The sequence below is a fragment of the Rhopalosiphum maidis genome, chromosome 3, assembly GCF_003676215.2.
Source record: "Rhopalosiphum maidis isolate BTI-1 chromosome 3, ASM367621v3, whole genome shotgun sequence".
NCBI classification, from domain to species: Eukaryota; Metazoa; Arthropoda; class Insecta; order Hemiptera; family Aphididae; genus Rhopalosiphum; species Rhopalosiphum maidis.
The window spans coordinates 2,334,400-2,352,215 of NC_040879.1; the positions used below are offsets into that span (position 1 = coordinate 2,334,400).

Consider the following 17,816-nt stretch of genomic DNA (forward strand, 5'->3'; position numbering starts at 1 on the left):
ATCGTGTTGCTGAAAGATCAAAATGGTATTAATTCTTTGATTGCTGAACATTTTTTTGAAATAAATAGCATATATTAAAGAAAATTTGAATTGAATTTGTACAATATATTTTGTAGTTTTTGATTAACTTTAACATTATAAAATCAAACGATTGTATTTGATTTAAAACGGTTAAAAAATGTTTTTCAATAAACATATTGTGAGATAGGTACCTACGTAATATACCTAGAAATCTATATGTACTAACAAAAAAAAAAAAAAAAAAAAAGAAGTAATAATAAATAAATAATGTTGTTTGACATAAATTGATTGCTTTAAGGAAAATTAATTGCACGTAATAATCCCTTCATCTGTTCTCGCTTCGAACAACAACAAAAATAAAAAAAAAATAATACAAAATCGAATGACAAATAACTTACATTGTGCCAATTGTTAATATCCCATAAAGATAATTAAAAAAAAAAAAAACATTTTATATGAAAAGGGTCTGTACAGCAATTTATCTTACTAGAAAAAAATAATAATCAACGATTTTTTACGGTGTTTGATTATTTTTAATTTACTTAATATTGTGATATTATAAAATTACATTTAACACACTGCTATTGTAATAAAACGAAAAAAAAACAAAATAAACGTAATCATTGCATTATCGGTAGCTTGAAAAATAAATTGATTACATAAGTACTCGTTTAAAGAATCAATGAATTGATTCAAATTTAAAATTAATTTATTATTAAAACGTATTTTTATAGGTGCAGTTTTCGAAGCGATTAACTGAGTTTAGGACAAAACTCTTGGACCAAATGAATTAATACACAATTAAAAAGATCAAAATAATATTGCACGCACATCGTATGGTGCACTGGTAGTTCAAGCGATATCAGGTGCGGATCTAGATTATATTTACGGGGGAGGGGGAGCAATACTATGTACGTATCGTATTTTATCGACTGCCAAAAACAGACATATTAGACTTTACCTGTGTGGCAGAGTCTACGGGGGGAGGGGGGCATGACCCCTTCGCCCCCTCGGATCTGCGCCTGAGCGATATCGACATTTCATTTCTACGTATACTGTTGGAAATGGAACTTTTTTGTACGTTCAAAAATTCTGATTATAAGGTTTGTGCGTATCAACCATTTGATTTCGAAAACTTTCATTACTATATATGTCGTATACTGTGTAGTAGGTACGAACTGTGCTGTAATGCTGCAGGAATTACCTTCTCTTATATGCCCTCCCAAATTCATTCCGCACTAATGGTATAATAGGTAATATTATTGTGTATAATATATTAATATTATGTGTACAACGACTGTAAGTGGGTATTTGGTTTTTTTGGGGGTTTTTTTTTTTGTATGGATACCTATATTTTGACCGGTTATCGTTATTATGTATACGATTAGGGTATTAATATAATAATTGTCCGACGAGTGGTTTTTAAATTGGCTTGTGCGCGTGCGCACACGATAACATCAGATTATATTATTATAATAATATGCGTTCGCAATGAATTTACAAAAGCGATTCGTTGGTACACGTCCTGGGTCCGTTGACCAACGAGTAACGGGAGCTGCCGCCGGCCCCGTGTTTACGGTTTATCTGCACCGAGCCTCTGATGAACAGCTCTTTGAACGTTTCCCGGAACTGCCTGGACATGCCGCAATAGATAGCGAAGTTGATCGGGTAGCTGACGATTATGAAGAAATTGGTGAACAACACCAATAGGTTGGCCACCGAATAGTCGAGTATTTCTTTGATGCTGCTCGATATTATGTGCAGCACCTATAATATACGGAGAACACAAAATCAAACGATAATATCGTATTATATATTGTAAAGTACTGCGTATAATATTACGTACGGTATCGCCGCATATATTATACGTATAATGTTATTTTAATATTGATTTTAACGGCGGTACAGGTACACGTACTGGAGATTTTGACAGATCGCGAAAACCCATTTTCACTTTTCACCGCCCGTGAAAACGCTATGATTTATTGTACACGGCAAATCAGTGGGGTAGACATAATTTCTAAAAGGGTGGGGGGGTATCGAAAAAAAAATTTAAATGGGAGGAGGAAATTGAAAAATCCCCCGCCCTCCCAAAACTTTTTACTTTAATAGTGTAAAATATAAGAACAAATGATGAACAATGAAATTTGAATGAATATAATTTGAATTAATTCAAAATTCACATTAAACACAATATGGTAGATTATTCACTCCAATACTCCATGAAGTCAACATTTCTGTATTATAAAATGCTACATCATTAAATCATTAAATGTATAAATAAAATAAATAATAATTAAATTAACAAATCTAGTTTTCTATTTTTTTTTTTTTTTTTGTTTGTTAGTCTAAAAGTTCCGCTGTAATTAAATATTTAGCCGTTCCTGTAATAAATACATTTTCACACATTTTCAACAATCCCGTGAGTGTCTTTTTTTAGATTTCAGATAAATAAATGGTAGGTACGTAGTACGTACTATGTACTAGTGTACTACGTATACGCGGTGAACTAAACCCATAGCGATAATGATCTCATTAGCTATTTCTCATAATGTAATAACAACGATAATATCTGATAGCATTTTAAATACAGGCCCACAGTGGAAGCATAGCCCTTTTAGTCGAGCATACATACATATTATTGTATATAAAGTATTGTCTTTATAAATAATAAGATATGTTATAATAAAGTATAAACATAGTCGTTATTGAACATTTTGACTAAATAAATATTACTTTGCTACAAATAAAATTATAATGGTATTTAGTATTGAGAACATTTTCATAATTCAACAGCACGATAGATTATAATATCATAAAATATTGCATTTTAGTGCATACTGCATAATGTAAGCAAAAACAAAAAAAATAATAAAAATCCAATGGGGGGGATCTGACCCCCACGCCCCCCTTGTATACGCCCCTGCGGCAAATAATATTATTATCAAGACTTGTTACATCTGATCGCACGAACTTATACAATTTATTATACCGACTCTACCGGTGCAAAATTAGTTAGATTGTGGTTTTAGTTAAACGCCATATTTAGAACACATATTATACATAGACTATTTTTGAATTTATAGGATTTTGGTCGGTTATAATATATTGTAAGAAACAAGTGGTCTTACATAATTAACATATTATTTTAATAATAAAAAAATCCTCACAAGCACCAATCACTGTTATCAGTAGGTACCGGAATAAAACTTTGTTGTATATATTCTATCAAATAAAAAGTGATATTAATAAATAAAAATAAGAACCGTGATCAAGTTCCCAGTAAGTATGTAACTTTAAAAAGTACGGTTCGTAAAAAATCAAAGGATGGAATATTGATTTACCTTGGTAAAAAGTACTTATCAGACACGTGTTGATACTTGCAAGTAGTAGGTAGACTAGAATTATTAAGAATGGAAAATTAATGTAAATTTGTATTGAAATAATAAAATTAGAGTAACAAGACTTTTTTAAAAATTGTATTTAGCAAATTTATAAGGCATACTATTTACCATTGTTCATTGTTTTATTTTGTTTAAGGTATTGAGAATAGTATGGTTGCAAGTGTAATTGTACCGTTATTAACTCTTAAGTTTATGGATTCGATGATAAATGTTAAGTATTACCTATAGAGAATTGCATCATTGTTTTATTGATTTTAAGTATATAGTTTTATATTATTTATTACACATATGACAACCACTAAAAATGTATCACGCCGACTTCCGAGACGAGTAAAACGAAATGCCAAACACGCTCGATTTTCATCACATCCGGTTGTTATTATTATTATAATTTTTAGTTCAGAAACTATTTTCTAGTTTGAATAAATTCTTTTGAAAAGACTCTTGGGTTAAATTTAAAAAGTTTTAATATAATAAACTGAACTTAACATTTTTGATATTATTATGTTTTTAGAAAGATAGGATATGCATATATAAACATTCAATATTATAAATTTATAAATGACGTTTACCGGAAGAAGGTAATTTTTTCAATAGTGCTAATAACAAACCGGAAAGTATTCGATTACAAAAACGAAAAATGCTTTGAAACATTGTAATATGTTTAGCTTTATTTTATTTTCACTCAATACATTTTTATAGATTGAACAACAATTTGATTTACATAATGATTATGACGGGAAATGTTTACAGTAAAAGTTAAATGATAGTATAATATTTTTTTCTAGTAACTTCAGTAAGCTTAATTGTTTACTGATAATACAGTCTAATTTATATTTATTGAATTGTAATAGTTACTTATCTCGAATAAACAATCTTATTCCCCTAGTAATTTTCAATTTAAACCCAAGCAATATGTAATCTCATAAAAATCTCAAATACACCGCATATAATTATACATTGTAGATATATTATACTTGATAATCAATTGTTTAGGAAGTCTTCAATATTTATTTTGACTATTCCACCTTGATTTCCGTTCTATAATTTTTGTTCTTATTTAATACATGACACGAGTATTTATCAATAAAAATATCATACATAAAGCGTGGTCTACAGCAATACCTAATCTAGTACGTATATAACGTAAAGATAAAAAATATCCAATATTCTATATAGATACAAATGAAAATACATTTTAAAGAAACAAATAAAATCAAAAAAGTATATTTGTACCTATGTAGTCGTTACATACATTTTGTTCTTTAAATTCTTTAAATTCAAGTAAATAAAACGTTTAAAAATATTAAAATAACAATATAAAAATAAAATAAATATAATCAGTAAAGATTTAAATATATTTTAATAAAATGTATTAATTGAACTAACGTTATTCAGTTTGCAGCTAATAATATATAAATTGAATTCATGTGCTCTATCTTCTATACATTTATAATTTACGAATAATGTAATAAAAATATCGGTCTTTTAACTAGAGTTTAGTATGAAATTGTATTGACAAAAGATTAAGATCATTAAAAAAATAAGTTTTTACATGCATGGAATATTATTAAATAAAAACACTAACTATTTTAAAAGTTTAAAATTTTTGTCTGTAGAAATATTAAGTTAGATATTTTCTAAAAGTTGATAATAATTTTAGCCTGATATATAGATATTTACTACAGTGTGTGACTTTTTCCCCTTTCTATACTTTTATTGATTGTATTATTGTATTGGGACGTCTCAAATGTGCCCAAGTACATAATTTCTAAGAGAACATACCCAGCTGGGTAGGAGAACAATATTAATTTAAAGTGATACAATAATATTATATAAGGGTAGTATTATTTTTTATTACACGTATCTTTATTAAGTATCATACAAATATTTATTTTATAGCCAATTTGCTTTGGTAAAATACCTGCAGATACCTAAAACTTGTTTTGGGTTGGTTTATTGATTATAAAAATTACAAAATATGTTTAAACACATTTGATTATACCTTTAAAAATAAATAACAAATGAAAAACTAACAATTTTGGTCTATTAATACGTTTATAGGGTTATTGTTACACAATGAATTGTTTTTAAAATTTAAATCTTGACGACTACAATATAATATGTGTTATCGTTATTATATTAAACATCCATATTACTTATTTTCTTACGATGATGTGATTTAAATTTGCTACTAAAATGGTTAGCTTATAAATTATAATGTACGTAAAATTCATAGCAGGGACTTTATAATCTTTTTTTTTAATAAATCGTTATCACCATTGTGATAAATGAACGACTGTTCTAGAGGCGTGGGGACATTGTATCGAATCATCGAGTTATGAAATAAAGTGACGTATTGTAAGTCATTGAAACCAGATTGAACTGAATAAATTGACTATGGTACCTATACTTTATGAATGAACTAATCATTGATGGTTATCCAAAGTGAAATAAAAATATATTGCGTAAAAGCGAAGGCAGTAGGTATTTACATAGATATTTGATACCTATTTGATACTTGATACCCATATCATTATAAAATAGTAAATTGATATTTATAGTTGATACACTGTCTATTTTCTTGTATCAAGGACGATATGATGCATTAGTACATAAATATGAGATTTTGTAATTATTAAATTATCTTTTGAATGTAAATAATATAAAATTTATTTTTAAAATTAATAAACTATATTGTTTTTTAAGCCTTTAAGATAATCGAATTGTGTCGTATGGATTGACATGTTTAGATTAAAAATCTGATATAAACGATAACATATTATATGATAGTAGTTTATATAAATAATAAAATCGTCAAAAAAACGTAAAACCAAATTTTTTCGATGCTTTTATATTTTATAGGTCGTATTCCTCTTATACATTACAATAAAATAATTTAATTGTGGTAAGTTCTTTTTTTAGTATCTGTGTTTAGTTAAAATCAGCGAAACAAAGTAATTTAAGTGAGTAAGGATAATTCTTTTAAGGCGAAATAAGTATTTTTTAAGTATATTAAATCATATTCTTCAATTTTATTTGAATAAAAAAAAAAATCAATTGTCTATAATATATTACTTCGTTGTGGATAATAAAGTACCTAATTAGTTATTAAATTATATAATCGCTGATTTATTTATTTTGATTTAATTTTTAAGAACTCATTTGTTTTTTCCAAGATAAAAAATAATTTTGAATATCAATCGGTTAATAAAAAAACGATTGACCAATGATACTTAGATAGTAATATTATTAAGTTAATATATAGAATAAAATACATGAAAATATGTCAAAATTAATATAGTTTTTTATGTAAAATTTTGTAATCATTAAGGTAACCTATTCAACTAATGGATTATTTATGTATTTCAGTGATGATTAAACTAAATTTGTAATTTCCAAAAATGAATATATGTAGGTAGATAGGTTTTATATTACCAACGAGCCAATGAAAAGAAAGATCAATACATTTTTATATTACAATTTTTATTACTTGTAAATGGAAAATAATAGTGAAAATTTTAATTGTGTTTTCTGTACAAAAGTAAAAATTTCCCGTTAATACCATTAATATAAATGTTTGCATAATTAATTTCGTTATGCGTAGCATATAAAAATAAAATAAAAATTTAGCATATGTATTATATTAGTAGTTATTTAGTAACTACGTATCAATGGATAAAATAATTAAAACTAGGGTTATTGTATATACAATGAAAAATAGTAAAATATACATTTTATTTTTAAAAATATTCAAAAATATGCAAATAAAAAATATTCTAAGTTGTAAATTATTAAATAGTTTTTATTTAAAAAATTGATCACAGATAATATTATAATAAAGTATTTTTGTTTTATCAGCTATGGTAACTTCATTAGAAAATTATTCAACAATTTGTCTGTCCAATTAAGTTTTTTTTGAACTTTGAATATTCTTCAAAAGAAGTCATTTATATTAAAATTAATATTACTAAGATTCCATACATACAGTTTCATAAATAGGTAAACGCCAAATACGTGTCATGTAAAACCTTAAATTTTCTTTGTATAACCGACTATAAATTATATTATTATTAAATTCGATAAATACTATTTTATGCTTATTTCTTTAAATAAATTCTAAAAAACCCCAATTATACAATTATATGCATTTTGATTAAAATATGTGAGAAAAAAATTGTTTCATTAGATAATATTTAAACTAAATCGTGCGGACATGACTAACAAATATATTTATATTTAGATTTAGACCAGAAAAAAATATACTAATTAATAGAAATCTTAGCCGTAGATATGATATAAATACATATTATAATGTATAACTTATATTTTTATAGTATCTCATTACCTACCGATTTATTTAAATGTTTAAACATATTTTTCTCAATCAAAATACTTTTTTTGTAAACTTTCCGCAATAGTTTTGATAGATATAATGTTATAACGGTCTATCATTTTGGATATACAAATTTTAACTAACATATTTTAGATAGGAATATTTTGAGGAAATAAAAAAAATAAATACACGTTGGTTGCAGCTAAATAATCGGAGCAAATACAAATGATACACTGCCGGGCGTTCGTATCGTTTCGTTCATCGTGACCCAAGGCAGTGTTATATTACTGTTATACATTTAGAACCGATATGAAGTTCAAAATTTATTGTATAAACGTGTGTGTGGCAAAATAAATAAAAAAAAAAAAACCACTCTGTTGTAAAGGGGGTTTCGAGTGAACCTCGTTATTGAGTAGGTAACTATAATGGATGTGTTAAATTTGAATTCAATGATATACTCGTATTATTGCATACGGATAACGATTGTAAATGGAGATGACGTGTCAGCTTCTATTTCCAAGTATATTTTATATTTTATGATTTATGTCTACCACCATTTGTGATTTAATTGTCTATATTCTATTACTAGTTCGATCGGTTGAACTATTTTTTTTCAAAAAAAAATATATTCTATATTATAATAATATTATATTACAATATTTTATCATATTTGATTGTTGACTCAAGTGAATATCGACTTACTATTATAACATGGTGTACATATGTAAGTTCGTGATATAAATAACTTAATATTATTAGTTTAAATATTTTGGAAATATATGTCTATAAAAAATAGTAATTATTCGTAGGTAATGGTAAAAATGTACAAGTCTTTATATGATTAATATTTATGACAAAATAGATTCATTCGATAAATGGAAAATATTTATTTCTCATTTAAATATCCAATTTTGTCAAATTTTGAACTCCGGAGGTCATAAATAAATTATTCATTGTATTGCTGATTGCGATGAACACTTATGACTTAACAGGAGAAACGTTGTTAGTATCTTTTTTTTTAAGATTCATTTTAAAATCAAAAATTTGATCAATTTTTAAATACAAATTTATTTGTAAAATATTTTTACGGCTTTGTAAAAATCGAATTTTAAACGCTTATAAAAACAGTAAAAATCTAGTTTTGAGTATAAATATTCCCGTATTTGTTTGTTTGTTTTTCAATTATTTTGAAATGTATCTACTGTGATTTTTTTCCAAAGTATCGTATTCGTTATCAGAAACAATCATTAAAGTTGAACACGTATGGTTGCATTTTTACTGATATAAAACGCACATACACACATCGATGTAAAACAATACATTCGTCGTTCAGCTCAGAATAAAAAAATGAAACTCACAAATATTAATTAATCTAAACTGATGATATTAGAATGAGTTGTGGTAAAACTAGAACACGATTATAAATAAATTTAATTTATTCATTTTTATTTTTAAATGATTATAACTGTGGTCTTAATACATACTTGTACTGCAAATATGATGATAAAAGCCAAAAGGATTAAGTTTTATAGCTTCTGAATGAATTGAGGTTAGCTTAGTGGTTTTTATAAGATTAATGTGTTTAAATATAATACAATGTTTGGCATTTTATTGACACAGGAATATTACAATTATTAATTCAAATAGTAGTCAACCCTATTCGTTACTATTTTATTCAAAACCTGAATGCGATAAATTTTGGAAAGCATTAGCCTTGAATCTTGATTGCTATTTTTTTGAACACTGAATATATCAAACATTTTTATGATCGTGTAACTAGAGTTTAACCAGTTATAATGGTAAAAATAAAACCAATGTTAGATGTCAAAGTAAAATCACTATAAAATCAAATAAATCTCTTTGATCGATGAATCGTAAAAAAAGATACAGTTTTAAAGAATATTATATTCAGATAAATGACATTTTTTTTTTTTTAATTTCTCGTACAGTTTAAATCAGTTATATTTAAAATTAAAATTATATTTGTATTCAATTATTTCGATACGTCATCTTATATTAAATGCTGTCATTATAATTTATTTTATTCTAACGAAATTATTTCTTTTACGAACCACTAAACCTACATTTATTAATAAAATGTTTGAAGGAAAATATATGTATATGACGATATAATCCAACTATCATACATTTTTACATTTCAAGCGTGAAATCAAAGCAGTAAAACTTTTTTTCTTTTTTTTTTTAAAATGTTGAAATTATTATTTTAATACATTACCATCAACTTTCAATAAAATGTGTCAGACAAATAATTAAAAATGTTTGAACCTTAAAAGTCATTATGTAAATTTACTTACCGTCACTACAGCCAATGGAATTTCAGTCATTAAGAAAACCGTCACAACGACAATGAGCATCAATGTTGTGCAATTAGAATCTCTAAGACGTTTGCATTCGTTCTTCCTGTTCTCTTTGAATAATTTGTCTCTTTTTAATTGTGCATCTCTCATAGCTCTGAAACAGTAATGATAAACAGTATTATTGCGTAATAGATTATTACAGGAGATGTACCTCATCGTATCGGATAAAATAAATCATTTTACTTTGGAATGTTTTAAAATTAAAATACTATAAAAGATGGTTATTTTTCACAAATACATATAACAAGTTTTATAAAAATATGAAAACAGTGTTCTGGAATTTTCGTATACGATAAGGTAAATTAACTGTACTACGTATAACTATATTAATGTGTAAATTTCTATAAAAAACGAATTAATTTTAAATTAATAAATTATTATTCAAAAATTCAAAATACAAAAAATAACGAAAAACTATGTATTTATAGAAACCAAGATAACATTTAAAGCAATACAAGCGATGTTTATTTTTGACGAGTGTTAAATTATAAAATTAATAATTATTGTTTTAAAATATAAAAATTGATTATACGACGTTGTATTCTACTGAGTATGGTGATTTGGTTTTTTAGATGTGTGTTATTACATTAAATTAGAAACATATTATCATAATCGTATTAAAAACAAAATTTTGAGTAAGGCTTATAATTCAGTTGGTATAATGTTTACGTAGTATTTCTGATTTATATTTCCTGTATAACATACTATCTGTAGTTTATATTGACAAATGAAAAATAATATCCATAACTCAAAAATACTATTTATATTGACAGTAATATGATACAACATTACAGTTATATTAAATAATGATAACTATAAATGTCAATTTAAAAAGAAATGTGAGAAATTCGTTATTGATTAACAATGTTTTTATTTAATTTATCATAATTATTTTTTTCTGTAAAATTATTTTTGGATAAAAAAAAGTATTGTTTCATGTACTGTGTTCAAAAATTACAAATTGGACTTGACAACATAAAGATAATTCTTTGATTTTTTCAATAAGTTTTTTCAAATAATAATGAAAAATCACGAATTATCAACATTTTTAATGAAACAAAGACAAGTAATAGTTTTAAAGATATGTTTTTTTAAAGTCAATATTTTTCAAATATTTTAATGAATATTTTTAACTGTATTTTAACTGTATTTTTAACTGTATATTTTATGACCTCAAGGTCAAGATGATTGTAATTATACGAGTTAACTTCTTTTATCTTGGCGTTTAATTTTATATTATAATATTTTCAGTAAAAATATACTTAAGCCTTATTTATTTTTATTTATTCTTCAAGAAGATTTTATGTATTGTATGTCACAATATCCAAAGATAAAAAAAAAATAAAATATGGTAAAACGTATTGTTTTAATAATTATTAATCATAATCATTTTAAATTGATAATATAACAAATCTATTAGATCTATTTTGTTTAATTTTTACTCTTCACTATGAACATTTTTTGTTGGTAGTCACTAGTTTCTAAAAAAATGAATTACGATATGAAATTCGATTTATCATTATCGGACTTTATTTCAACGTAAATATTTACGTGATTTTTACGTAGAGTTATTTGTGTCAGACGTCGGTTGTACTTAGTTAAGTAGGTACTTAATTGATTCTCGTTCTAAAGTTAGTAAGTTCTCATACGTATTAAAATTGTTTTTAATACTTTTCAACAAAATGAATATGGCTTTTAAAAAAATCTTTATTGACTTAACTTCTTTTCTACATAAACTTTAAACCATGTCAAAATCAATCATATTTCACTGACAGTCTTTTTATTCATGTTATAGTGAATAATTTATAATACTTTTGCAACTGTTGATGATCTTAATTCAATAAAAATACAAAAAACAGACTCTCAACACAACGATTACTTATTATTATTTTTGGCGTATTTGAGCGTACATTTACGGAAGAATGATTTTCAGTTTGAATATTTTTTTGATAGGAGGAGGTTGAAATAAAAGTGCTTTACATAAGAAAAAAATCTATAACTAAATATATATAAATATTAAATATATTATACAAATATTATATATATTTAATGTATAAATATTGTGAATAATCTATTGGTAAAAATTTATTTTAAATAACTACCTTCTATTTTATTTTATTTGAAGTTATTTTGGAAAAAAAAATGTAGATATATATATATATATATATATATATATATATATATATATATATATCATAGACTAATAAATAATAAACATACGTAAATATACGTATTACAATAAAAGTTCAAGCATGTGATGATGGTAATGGTTAGTATAATAAATATTTTATTAATGAATAAAATTGTTACAATGTAACCATAATAATTGTTGTAGATTATTGTCTATGAATATTACCCCGGTGAAAATAGAATATTTGGTACTTGGTATATAATTATTAATAAGTATTATACACAATAATATAATTAAAGTCAAAGGAGTGATTGTCCCATCACCTTTTTTAAAATGTTCCATTTGCTATGGGCTGTTATTAATATGCATATATTTAATGCATTATATAATTTATAAATATATGAGATACAATTGGTCCCAATAATATTAATTATATTGTTAGGCAGTGGTTCTCAGTCTTTTTTATTCTCTGTACCCTTGGGTGTTTTATAAATTCCTGAAGAACCTTACATATTGTTTTATGTATGATTCAATTATTTTGTGGCACATTATGGACACATAGGTTGAGATACATTATAGGTACATATTTTTGTATAACGTTATTTTTAAAAAAAAAAAAATACAATAGTTTGATAAAACAACACATGTACCATAAAGTATTTAAATTTTAGACTCTATAACTTTCTGTATTATTTAATTTTAAACTCTTCCAAAACGTCAACAATATAATTCTCAAACAAATCTATATAATGTTGTGTACATAACAATTGCAAAGTCAGAATAAATAGAATAAATAAATAAACTGGTCAAATAATATTAAATATTTAAATACTAAGGTGTTTAGATTTTAAATAAACATAAATTTAAATTTCTCAAATCCCATTCAAACAATTACGAACAATTCTAAAAAATATAAATGTTTACTATATCCGCTGCTCAACTTCATAAGCTTATTTTTCGTACAAACTAAAATGTACCTTTACAAAATAATATATGTATTAAATATATTAGACTACTATTTTCTTTATATGGCTCCAATTGGGGCATTAAATATCTTAAACACTAAAATAAATATAGACAAAGGTATTAAGATTTTTTTTAGAAAGCAACGGGTTCGTCCGATATTTCACAATTCAGAATTCAACAAATATTCTACCTCACTATACGAAGAAATGTCAAAATTACACTTATTTAAAAAAAAAATATATATATATATATATTTATAATATAAAATAACCTAAACTTTTGAAAGCACTAAAAATATTAACCAAAGAACAACTATACATCATCATGATTCATATTTATACCGATTATAATATTACAATCAAATGAATCTAACATACAAACACACCCATCATATTTTACTTTAAACTATCAAGTAGAAGCCTGCAGGCATGGAATAGATTAAAAAAAAATAAAGCAAGGCACGTCACAATTGTTATCGATGTGACAACAACTATTATACTTATCAAACACGGAAGATGTCGAAGAACCGAAGAGAAATAACCGACGTGGATAAGTAGTAAGAGAACCAAGTGTCTCGTCAACTTCGAAATCAACTGACAGATTATCTAAATGAAGTACCTACAAGTACCACTGAGAACGGCACTGACGCACTGTCGTCGAAAAATCTGAGAGTTTTACAACTAGCAAGCGAGTCAATTCTCAGAAAGTATCCAGTAACACGATGGTCGATAGTCCTCTTACTAATATACCATCTGCGACAATTATTTCCGTATAGACCAGTGAACTCACCGTCACGGCTAACGGATACGCGTTCTGCCCAGCGCCATGACACGCGGTTTCGCATTGCTATACCATCTTGACTCACCAATTATATAAAGCCTTTCTCAAGACCAACCGACTGTAAGACGTAGTCTGGACAACCTGCTCCGACCCCCCACTGTGGACGCACAAGACGGTCCTATACTCCTATAATAGTACTAGCCGTTCGATAACACGATAGCCGTCACTTGACTGAGTGCTCACCATCGTGAATCTTCCTTCGCCCCACCTATATACGACACATTCTGTACGGGTTAGTGCACGCCCCACTGGCGTTGCAATCCGGGACCATCGTCCGCACACGACCCGATTGAAAATGTCTCGACGGCCGGGTATAGCGACCTCATTCTTCTCATATATTTAATGACACAATAAACAACGATGATCATAAGTTAGCACATCGGCAATACTTATTTTATACAGGGCATAACCTGCTGTTAAAAAAAAATATATTCAAACCGTTTCGGTAAGTCGATATATTATTTTGTTTTTATAATAAATAGGATGCTTTTATTTTTTTCAAGAAAGAAAGAATGAACTTTAAATTAGAATATTATTACCATAATATATCAGTAAATGAAATAATTTCGTTCTGCAAGGCTAGCAATGGAAATAACAGTGATTTATCGGTTTTTTAAAATATTATAGTTATATTTATCATAATATTCTATATATATGCATATCAATACGAGATACTTGGAAAATCCATAAGAGAATGTTCGTAATTTAAATTAATATGACTAAAATAAAAGTTTAAAAAGTACTTAATCAAATCATTTGATCGTGTTAAATTTTCCTTAGTATTTTATTTACTAGTATTTGAATCAATTTAAGATCATACATAAATTATAAGACTTCAACTCGTTTATATAAGTATGTTAAATATCATTAAAAATGCATTAAGAATGTGTATCAAAAGAATAACTAGTTGCTATTTTATATTTTATGACATGCTAATAATAATAAAAAAAATTGTCCTCACCTACTTTTTTCTTAAAACATTTAGGTACTTGATATTTTTTTCACATATCCAAAAATGTTTTCATGTTTTTATTGAATGTGAAACTGGAGGATATTTTTTATTTTTTGTTTTTAAGCATACATTTTAATTCTTGATAAGTGATAAATTTCGAACTTATCACTTATATATATATATAAATATCATTTTTATCTTAAAATATAGTTTGAGAACTATACATATTTCATATATTGAGCTATAAAACTACAGATTAAATAAACATAATATATTAAATTTATTAAAGATTAAAGGAGCTTTAAATAACTTCCTGTTAAGTGGATATAATATTTATAAATAAATCTACAGATTTAGTTAAAGAAATTAGTTAGTTAATTGTACAAAAGAAAATTACATTAAACTACGCACCTATATAAATTTTAAGTATTAAATCTAATATACGATAATTTTTTAGCAATTTTACAGCTCAATGGTGTCAAAGAGGAATTATTGTCAACGACAGAATTGGAATTAATACGAAGAAAATTATTGAAATTATTATATTGGATTTATAGTGGTTTGTTTTATAAAATTATGTTGAAGGTTTGGCTTATGAAGGAAAAGTAAATAAGTTTTTATTTTAGTAGAATATTGATACTTTTAATTTATTTCAACATTCACTTTACTCAATTTTGTTTTTGTGAATCTGTTATAACTATAACATGTAAACATGAAAATAGAGTTTTAATATTATATAATATCGATTAAGTTGTTATACTTCAACAAATTTTAAATATTTAAATAGACGGAAAAAATACATCAGATAGGTGCTGACTTGAAGAGACTTTTTCTACGATGAATACATATTAAATAGGACAATCTAAATTAAATTCTATTATATGATATAGACGAATGGAATAAAATTAATTCGTAGTGATGTAAAAATATTTAATGAGCTGGGCGATCTATTTGTTAGTTTATAAATTGTATATTTTATTGTTCATTATTATGAATTTACAAAATGGTTTATTTGTAATTTGTATACTGTTTCTATTTAAAAAAAAATGTAATTACCAATTTTTGTACTTAATTATTAGGATAAAACACAGAACTCCGTTTAAATTATTTAAATTTTGTTTAATGTTAAAAGACATTATACCGTTACAGCTATAATAACAAATCTATTAATAAATTAATGCAATTTAATTACCTATTTGGTTTCTGGAATTTTTATTTTTTACACTATCTAAGCTAAATAATTAATATTTAAGATTTTTAGAAAATTAATAATTAAAAGCGAGATCCTCATAATGATTAAAAAATCGTTTCGTTGAAATTTAAAAAAATATATATAGGTTCACGTTTCCGTTTTTACACTAGGTTTTATTACGAGCCAATGCTCTTGGGCAGCAGCTAACGTTAATCGTTCGGTACATATATTACATAAATTGTCTTACTAATTAATATGAGTATATTATAATACAATAATATGGGCTTAGAATAAACCCATTACAAACGCTCGGATTGATTGTTTTATATTAATATATTTTGAATCACTTACCTGAACAGTAAAAGATTTAACACGACGAGAGATATGCATGGGCCGGTGTGCACGAAGATCACACGGAACGCATAGTACAGTGTGAAGTATACGTCTAGTGTGACCCAATGTTCAACCCAATATGCGTGCTTCATCTTAAATTTAAAAAAAACAAACAAAAAAAAACATATTTATATTATTGAGTTTAGCTAATTTTTAATAATATATTCAACGTGACGATGCACAGTGCACACTTTATTCGAAGTACACAAACAATCGTGTACTTGTTGTAAAATATTCGGTTACAGACGCGAACTATATTGTAATAGACAGGAATATTTGCATACCTATATACTGATGGATGGCGAATGGTGATATACTAATGGAATCTATCTAATACATTTACTGCTTATTAACCTCTACATTTAATTAATAGGAATATTAATACGAATTTCGAAATAACCGTTAAAAAAAACAACCTAATATTTCATATTAGTAGGTAAACGTTTAATAAAATGAAATGAAAACTATTAATTTTAGTTTAAAATACCGTCAAAAGTATTTATTTGTAATTAACAATTTTATTTAATTTTACACTTAAAAACGAATAACAATAATAATTATTGCAATAGATATAATTAAAGATTTATATGATATAAAATTAAAACGTTAATTGGTTTATTTACAATTTAAATCAATGAATTCGCATAAAATTATTAATAAAATAATAAACATTTAATTCTTAAAATTACTAGTCTTTAAGTTACTACATGACGAAAATGTGAAAATATTATTTTTCATAAAGTTTTCATAAGAATAAACGTAAAAAAAACAATAACAACTTTTAAATTCTATAAATATAAACTTTAGCTACTATAATACAATTTCCACACTTCAAAGATTGAACGTCTTATTGATAAAATTGAATCAGTTGTCGCGCGCGTCTGTAAGTACAATATTGCGTTTACGGTAAATAGCGGAAACGATGGAATGTATGCGGTTTTTTTTTTAACAAAAAAAAAACAAAACGTTTTTTTTATAGCTAAATCTATTTAACACTTTTTAGAAAATGTTTTTTAAACCTTAAATACGAGGTAAGTACATGATATTATTACTTTTATTAAATCGTTTGTACTCAGTCTGACGTAATGTGATATGAGCTAAGCTTTTGTTTTATAATATTATATATTTGTTAAGCTGTAACTTTTTCCGAACTCGGTGAAGTATCGTCCGACAGATGGTTTATTATTATGATTATTATCGTAT

General features: G+C 25.5%; 1 protein-coding gene across 1 annotated transcript in view; it reads right to left on the reverse strand.

Moving 5' to 3' along the window:
- Positions 1-605: 605 nt before the first annotated feature.
- LOC113560239 (sex peptide receptor) overlaps positions 606-17,816 on the reverse strand; it is a 223,998-nt gene continuing 206,787 nt past the window's right edge. Inside the window, exons 5-7 of the mRNA XM_026966000.1 lie at positions 16,572-16,705; positions 10,077-10,233; positions 606-1,788 (exon numbers count right to left, since the gene is read on the reverse strand). Coding sequence (XP_026821801.1) covers positions 1,519-1,788; positions 10,077-10,233; positions 16,572-16,705 — 561 coding nt within the window. The 3' untranslated portion in view covers positions 606-1,518. The remainder of the gene's footprint in view (positions 1,789-10,076; positions 10,234-16,571; positions 16,706-17,816) is intronic.